General features: G+C 40.1%; 2 protein-coding genes across 2 annotated transcripts; one reads left to right on the top strand and one right to left on the bottom strand.

Moving 5' to 3' along the window:
- The first annotated feature begins 1,617 nt into the window (after positions 1-1,617).
- LOC144646616 (uncharacterized) lies at positions 1,618-3,644 on the top strand. The gene is made up of 3 exons (XM_078506267.1): positions 1,618-1,832; positions 2,034-2,157; positions 2,681-3,644. Exons 2-3 carry the CDS (start codon positions 2,085-2,087, stop codon positions 3,046-3,048), a joined length of 441 nt encoding a protein of 146 aa, XP_078362393.1. The 5' UTR covers positions 1,618-1,832; positions 2,034-2,084; the 3' UTR covers positions 3,049-3,644.
- On the bottom strand, positions 3,366-6,658 carry LOC144646615 (uncharacterized). The gene is made up of 3 exons (XM_078506266.1): positions 6,114-6,658; positions 4,356-4,871; positions 3,366-4,039 (listed from the first exon to the last, which is right to left on the bottom strand). Exons 1-3 carry the CDS (start codon positions 6,181-6,183, stop codon positions 3,384-3,386), a joined length of 1,242 nt encoding a protein of 413 aa, XP_078362392.1. The 5' UTR covers positions 6,184-6,658; the 3' UTR covers positions 3,366-3,383.
- Between the last annotated feature and the right edge of the window lie 2,196 nt (positions 6,659-8,854).

Raw genomic sequence — 8,854 nt, forward strand, 5'->3', positions numbered from 1 at the left:
AGCCCCCTCCCCCATAGTTGTAGTCTACTTCTAGAAGCAAGTCCTTTGTCCTTCGCACAGTTCGCTGCAATCATACCCCGGGGGGGGGGGGTACTCAAAAAAGTTTTATACGGGTAGGCTCCGCCCCAAGTTCTAACCCCTTACCCTTTTATATACCATTTTTGACAGAAATTGTACCCCTTTCGTATACCTTTAACTGAAAAAATGTACCCCTTTCATATACCTAAGAGACGTGGCGTGGACTTAAAATAGGACGTTTTCTTGCCATTTTTATGTAGCGCTTAATAAATTAAAATAATACAGCCATAAATTGCGTCTGTTCGAAATATTTTAATTAAAGGCCCTTTTAAATAGCCAAATAACAGATTTCCATACCCTTTCATATACTTAAACTCGTGAAATCCCTACGTATACCCTTTTATATACCTGAAGCCTGAAAAAGGTACCCCTTTCGGGCGGAGCCTCCCCGTATAGGCCATTATAGGGAGTACTCCCCCCGGGAATCATACAACATTGGATGAGGTGGGGGATTTTGTCAGCTAGAGTGAACAGAAATTTTCAAACTATAACTATTGACTAAAATCAACCCCATAAAAGCTTCAATGCGAAGTCAAAAAGTCAAGTATCATGTGCTCAAAAGCCAATCAAAATTCAAAGTCAATGCTAATCCTGGCTCAAAACCAGATTATGATAAAAAAAAAAACTTTTATCATACTGGCTCTTTCGGTTGGTACCGAGAACGGTTAACAGGGTTAATCCGTTCAGGCGAATGCGCTGTTTTATCCGGTGTATTGTGTAAAGAAAAGACACCTGAAGTTCAAGGTGCACTCACTGAAGGAGATAGCTATTCTATCGATATTCTAGACACATTTTCACCTTGTTACCGTCTTTGCTTTGACTGCGCCTCTCTTCAACAGCCACCCTGGGGCAGAATCAGACATACAGTTTGACAATTAAACCTCTTAAGTTGAAGTTCAAGGTGGACTCACAGACACTGAAGGAGATAGCTATTCTAGACACATTTTCATCTTGTGACCGTCTTTGCTTTGACTGCGCCTCTCTTCAACAGCCACCCTGGGGCAGAATCAAACATACAGTTCGACACATTAAACCTCTTAAGTTTAAGTTCAAGGTTGACTCACTGAAGGAGATAGCTATTCTAGACGCATTTTTCGCATCTTGTAACCGTCTTTGCTTTGACTACAGTTGAACCTCTCTTTAAAGGCCACCCTGGGGCAGGGATTATTTGACAGTTATGGAAAGGCTGCTGTTGTAGGTATGGATTGGCGCATGCTTGGCACGAAAACCTCTGGTCGTTGAATGGCCGCTGTGAAGAGGTGACAGTTATAGGAAGTTCGACTCTAGTTCCATAGTTACGAGGTTTTGGATTCCGGTAGCCTCTAATGTCATTACTTTCAAGGGTCAAGCACGTAATGCCTAAATCCCTCTATGAGACTCGCGTGCATGGAATGACAACTGCTGTGATTCCCTTGGGCTACAAGCCCGTTTCCTAGAGGGAATTGGGCATTGGTACACGTACAATTGTTATCAAAACGGTGCATTCAAGATTTGGATTACTTAGTCGATGTTTCAGGAAATTGTTAGTCTCAAGATTTTTTGAAGACTGGGAGAAGGGCGTTACAGACCTTACAGATGCGCGTGAAGGGAGATGGGACAGCCTTCCCTATAAGCTTAGCGAGCTAAACCAGTAACCTTTCAGACAGCACTTGACTATTGTTACGTCAAAACACGGCTGGAGGAAAAAGGGCCTCTTTGAATCAGTAATAAGAAACAGACGGAGACTGAAATGAGTTCTTAGCTCAACGAAATAGGTGAGCGCAATTAATTTCTTATAATGATTTACAATCATTCGTGTTTTTTCAGTGGAGTGATGGCCGCTGAAACAGTTTTGAATGAGAAGGGCTTATTTCATTTTTTTCAAGAAATCTTTATAACCGATTCACTAACTTTCAACACAAGACCAGCGTAAAGAACTGATTTTCTTTTGTTATTTTATTATTTTCATTTCACAGCACCCGCTAAAACCTTGCCACCCTGAACTGGTTCCTGTCAAAGCACGTGGAATGGGTCTGAAGTGCCGTGTTTTTGTTTTCATATCTCTGCCCTTATTATGTTACCCTGGATGTCTTTTAGTCAGTAAGTAAAAATCATTAGCTGAAAAATTTAGCGAAACGTTGCTGAGACTGAAATAGTCAAAAGACGTTATCGGTGTTCCGTTTTAAGCTGACATATAACGGCTAATCTGATTGGTGCAAGGCACCATTCCTTAGAAATGGATCAGGGGACCGGTTTCGTAGGAAACTGTGTTTCTGGGTCAGCAATAAAGTACAATGAAGTAAAGGGACTTAGTAAATTATCAATATGAACTGGTTAATTATAAAATAAAGATAATCAAATACGAATCAAAAACAATTGATATTTCGATGGAGTTTGGGACTGCAAGAGCGGAATATCAGTGAAACAGTGTTTGACCTAGCCTGTTTTACGAGTTAATAATTGACGCATGCGGCCTGTGTATGAAGGGCGCATCAAACTCGTTTCCTGAGTTCTCAGGTCTTTCCTGAAATCTGGGTACTGAGCTTTGCCGCTGACGTCAAAGGCATCTTTTTTTCTCTTTAGAGATTTACCATGATTTTTTGTGTCTTGAATTATATTTTAGGATGTCACCTAAGTGACACTTCATCTCCACCACAAGCAGTACCCACAAGCTCAACAGGATTTCTCCAGATGACCGCTGTCCCCACACCTTTGTTGCGCCCTCTTCCACAACCAAATCCTGTGGCGTCGTTACCAGTCTCCAGCCGTACAGTTCAGCCAACGCGGTCACTCCAGCGGCTTTTGTCTATATCTTGCTCAGCGGATGTCAAAATGATCAATCCAGCACATGCGCAATTGCTTTCAGCGACCACTGTGCCCATTCTGCGGCCCACAGCACTGACAACAAGCTTTGAGTCTGCAGCCTGCCGTCCTGTGGCTAAAAACATCTCTGTCATATTTTCGGATCGGTCGGCTCCGTCTAGCTACTAAACATCTGTCGACAGACTTATCGCCTTCCTCGCGTGGTGTAGTGAATTATAGCAAGAGAACATTATTAGAGAGAATTGATTTTCCTTCAGTTATAATGCCTTTTGATCTGACGAAGAATGCTTGTCGAACAAAAAGGCCTATTTTTTACGTTCGTGTATAAAATAATAGGAATTGAATAAATCGCAAGGGGTTTCAGTTGTTATTGCGGGAACAAAGATCAGTTCTTGGTGAAGCATAGCTCCATTCCTGCATGTATTGTCGATATTTTGAATTAGGTATGCAAACTTCAGTTTACAAACTCTGGTTCAGATTTATTCACAGAACAAGGCCTCGTGCTAGTGAAGATTTAAGTCTCTGAGGCTGTTTAGAACGGAGTCGGGAAACTCCTGATGTCTTAGAAACGGTCTGCGAAACGGACCGATAAAATGTCTGGGGTGGGCGACTACCCGCGGGTAATGATAGATATGGTTAGATAGCCGAGGGAGTGTCGCTGCCATGCCCGGGTTTGGAGAAGCAAAGTCCACGAGATTACGCGTTGTAGCTTGTAAATAAGATGGTGATGAAACATGGTACGGTGGAATAAAAAATGAATTGGATTCCCGCTCTGGATAGCTGACTGTTCTCTGTTGGTAAAGGTTTACTCTGCTAGGTCCTGCTAGCTGAGTGTTGAATGAATTTGGCGCAACTGTCGGAAGAGAGTAATACCGAGGCTGCCATCTTGGTTGGTAAGTTGCGGGATTGGTCCATCTTATAGTGCTCATTGGATTGGAAACATACTGAGCAGGGGAAGGGTAAGGGCTGCCTCGTGGGTACCCTTGAGAGTACGTAAGCCAAGAAGGCGTGGCTTGGCCGAGAGTTCTGAAGCTGGCATGCACTTGAGGTCGATAGTGATGGTGATGATAATGTGGATGTCTTGAGTGATGGTGGTATTGAGGGGGATAGTCTGGCTCGTAGTCATCGTCTTGTGGAAGATCATGCCATCTCTCGCTACCTACAAGGCAATAGCAAGTCGAATCTTAACTTCAGTGCTCCATTAACATTTTAGGGTCTGTATGGGAGCTATAAATATTAGTCAATCATTGATTATTAGTCTTATCAACGTAATAAACCAAGCGGGTAGCAAAACGCAGGAAAGTGTTAAACAGAAATAAACAAAGAAAAGGCGGGAAAACATGTTACTAATAGCAAGCGTGCGAAAGTGGTGCAAAGTCATCTTTACATAAACACAAAAAGTGCAAAACAGACGATAATACATATTAATGTCTAACATTATTGCAAAGTCATTTTATGGATAAAAATACCAGTACTTGAAAATGAGTGTCTTCCACGATGCCGTCTCGGTGAGTCCCAGTCCCAATCATCTGTATCGTCCTCGTACCCAGGCCTATCATGTGACCGAGAGTCTTCATCCTCAAAGTCATGTCCTTGCCATGATTCACGATCGTAAACATCCGAGTCGTCATCGTATAACCGCTCGTGATTCCGAGGTGCACTCGGCCGTGAGTCATCAAAAGATCGATAAGAACCCGTCTCGGTGTCCTCCGGAAACTCCTCGTCGTCGGGAGCTTCATCGTAATCATTGTAATCTTCCTCGTCATCGTCATCGTCAAAGTCACGAGGACGAAACGATTTCTTAACAGTGTTGGTTTTACTTTTGTGCCTATGGGCGCAGAGTTTCTTTACTAGAGGTCCACATTTCTCTGACAGGTGCAAACTTTCATTCTTGTTCGAAATATTAACTGTTTCATTTCCTGAAGCACGGCTTTCATCATTTAACTTGAAGAACTTCAGTAGAGATTCTTCATGTTGCTTTATAGTTGACCCTGTAAATACACCAGTGATGACATTAAGGTTAACAAAATACAGCGACTTTTTTTAAACTATTTTTATTAACAATACACTGGCTAAACTAGGAAACATTGTTGCGGAAACATTGTTCCTCGACGTGTTTCCTAGGTGGCTAAACTGGGAAACAAAGTTCCGGGAACAAACTGTCACACATACGCATAAACTAGTCAACATTGCTTGCATGGCGGCTAAACTGGACAACATATGTTTCGGAAGCAAAATCTGTGTCCGGGAAGCAAAAATGTTTTTGACTTGAGGCAAAAACATTTTTTGTTTCATTGAAGCAAAATTTGCTTCCGCAACATATGTTTCCCGCGTGGCTAAACTGGGAAACAGTTGCGTCCGCAACAATGCTGCCTAGATTAGCCAGGCCTTAACAGTAAGTCGTGTGTATTTACGGGTCTGTTATTTACAAGCGGACACATTATCCGTCTGGACTAGACGGATAATGAGTCTTGTGCCCGTCTTTATTCTAGAGGACACTTTATCCGTCCAGTAGCATTATCGATGCGTCTTCTAACATAAGAACGGCCACTTTATTCTTTGAGTGCTCTTCTTCGCCCATCAGTATAATAAATGGCTACTGGGGTATCTTGAAACCTGACCAAATGCTGGAGGAAAACCTGTGAGGACCTGTGATAGACTAGCGTCCTTTCTAAAGAGGAGTAGCAACATTCCTAGTCGATTTATGCCTGGTTCAAGCTACAGAGTCAGATGTAGGCATCGGCTACACGTTTCTTTAGTATTTAGTAGAAATTAGGGTTTTAGGAAATTGTGTCTTTAAGTGTAACTGCAAAGATTGTGTTTTGCAAGTTAGCATTTTTATTTTAACATCAACACAAATTATAAAATAAAGTATATAATGGGTGTTAACAAGTATTTGTCACTTAAAACTGGAAAGGGTCCTAATCCACTGGTTTCGTGTGAAAATGTGTTGTATTATGCCGCTCCTACCTCTTCATCAAGTTGTCACAAAAAAGTTCATTAAAAATATCTTGTCCAAACAACCATTACTGATTTCCAAGTAAAACTTAAAGATAAGATTGATTTTAGTGCTACTTTAAACCATTGAGGTATGACAAGGTTGAGGATTTTCAGCCGTGATGCTTTTACTATATACTTTGATGGTGCTGGCCAGTTTCATAATTCAAAACGTATCAAATTAAGGTTAGTTAATAAGAATTTCAATGTGAGAAGTTAAGTCTTTACTGACGTACCTTTGTTATGGGCTTCACAGCAAAACACAGAGTAAAATATCCAAGTCACTAGCGGGTACCAGAGACGCATTGTTTATCACACACTCAAATAACCATTTTTTTATATTCTCCTTTCTGCAGTTCCACATTAAGGAAGTTGGAATATTTTTCAGGAGATTTCATCTCTTATCCACATAACACGATCGTAGGCCAAGACTGAAAGTATCTCTACATTGCCGCGTTACCATTTCATATTGTTAGCGAAATTGAATTGCGGCTTATTAATAATTCAACACTCAGGAAACTGTTCTTTTCCCTGTAGTCCCTTGTGTTTCATTCCCAGGTTGCACCTCTTTCCTATCGGGAGGAACTAAGTTCTAGTTATCGGTTAACCACCTCTTTACTCTTCTCTCTTTACTCTCTTTACTCTTTGCTCTTTACCCTCTTTACTCTCTTTACTCTTTTCTCTTTACTCTCTTTACTCTTTTCTCTTTACTCTCTTTACTCTTTACTCTCTTTACTCTTTGCCCTTTACTCTTTGCTCTTTGCTCTCTTTACTCTTTGCTCTTTGCTCTCTTTACTCTTTGCTCTTTGCTCTCTTTACTCTTTGCTCTTTGCTCTCTTTACTCTTTGCTCTTTTCTCTCTTTACTCTTTGCCCTTTACTCTTTGCTCTTTGCTCTCTTTACTCTTTGCTCTTTGCTCTCTTTACTCTTTGCCCTTTACTCTTTGCTCTTTGCTCTCTTTACTCTTTGCTCTTTGCTCTCTTTACTCTTTGCTCTTTGCTCTCTTTACTCTTTGCCCTTTACTCTTTGCTCTTTGCTCTCTTTACTCTTTGCTCTTTGCTCTCTTTACTCTTTGCTCTTTACTCTCTTTACTCTCTTTACTCTTTGCTCTTTACTCTTTGCTCTTTGCTCTCTTTACTCGCCCATCCAATTTGTAACACCAACTAACAGGACTTAACTCACCTGATCAGATAGCAACCAGCACTTCAATTCTCTTATCCTACCCCTTCGCCCCTGAAAAGATAACAGGAATTTATTGAATTAAGTGTTCTCTACCAAGAGATATCAGAGAACTTTTCGTTAAATCAACTATAATACCTCTGTTAGACTATGCGGATTTCACATGGGGAGACAAAGCCAATTTGACTCTTATGAAGAAAGTCCAAGTTCTGCAAAATTTAGCTCAGTGCCAAAATTGTGCTCGATATGCCAAGGCATTCATCTGCTACCGAGGCGCTCCAACAGCTTGGCTGGGATAATTTAATGGAAAGAAGAAGACTTCATAGGTTAATTTTGTTTTTTAAGGCATTAAATGGCTTGATTGACTGGGATTTTAATTTTTATAGCTTTAAAGACATTCATAATTATAATACTCGTGGACGAAATGACATTTGTAGGCCCAAGTCATGTCGCTCCTGGGGCCAGAACCGTTTTATTAATCAAGCTGCTCACGAATGGAACATTTTACCCGACAAAGCAAAAAGCGCATTTGACATTTTAACTTTTAAAAGACATATTAGAAGTATTTGATAAGTTTTTTAATTTCTTATATTCATTTTTTAAAATTTAACTTTTTACATCTTCTATTTTTAATATTCACTTTTTAACCATTTTTATCATATTTGTTATTTATTTTATGCAGGGCCCCACTGAAAACCACCTTTTTGTGACGTGGGCTCCCTGCTAAAATATCTTTATTATTATTATTATTATTATTATTATTATTATTATTATTATTATTATTATTATTATTATTATTATTATTATTATTATTATTGCTTTAGTTGTGTTAAAAAAAAAGACAGGGCGAAAAAAAGAAGAAATGATTTCTTTTTTTTTTTCCACGGCCAACGGGATAGCAGAATAGTGACAACCAATATATGTTTGCAATAAGGAATAAGGATCTCCAGCGATTAATCCAAAATGCAATGCGAAGCGACAATGGCAAGACTTCCAGCCTGTGTCAATTAGGGTAAGCCGTTTATGCTTTACATTGTGAACGATTGTCGGGTCTGAGTCACTTTTCGCTCATGTAATTTGTCTTATTTCATCCTCGAAACTTTAAGCGGTAATAACGAACTTTTACTTTTTCACGTCGAACACTGGACTTTTGCTGCTTTCAAATATTTTAAAGACAGTTAGTCTGCATAGATTGATGGTTAAATATTGTCGGCTCAGGCACGTAGGGCCAGCTGTGGTACCGCAGTTTGAAACGTGTACCGCAGTTTGCAACATGTTGCACAAAGTAGAACACAACACCGAAATTTGTTGCGAGACAAGTTGAGCGCGCGGTAGTAATACGAGCAACAACTCGTTCAACTTGCAATGCAACGATGTTGCGAGACAAGCTGAACAAAAATTACTTCGTTGTTTTTGTCTCTCTCCTTCATCACCACCACAAGAAAGTTTGCTGTGGCCATTTTTGACTTCAGGTGCTCACCAACACTTGGCTCTGTATTCTTCTTTAACTACTATCAAGATCTTTCAACAGATTTAAACGAGAGCTGAAACTAAAATGGACGGCGGCGGAGATCATTGGACAAATCAATAGTTACTGTAAGTTTTGTAGATTTCTATTTATGCTAGTTTGCCTTGGATTTGTATTTTTTTGTTTCTTTTTCAGCTTGTTTTTATTTTTTTACCCCCGACCGTGTTTGACCCATTATGTTATTTTTTTCTGAAGGTGCGATGCTGCATAATTTTCTCTAGAAGGTTTGAATTCTATATCGTAATTATGGCGATTGTATTCGAGGTGTAAG

Source organism: Oculina patagonica, chromosome 3 (genome assembly GCF_052425735.1).
Source record: "Oculina patagonica isolate OP01 chromosome 3, crgOcupat, whole genome shotgun sequence".
Lineage (NCBI taxonomy): Eukaryota > Metazoa > Cnidaria > Anthozoa > Scleractinia > Oculinidae > Oculina > Oculina patagonica.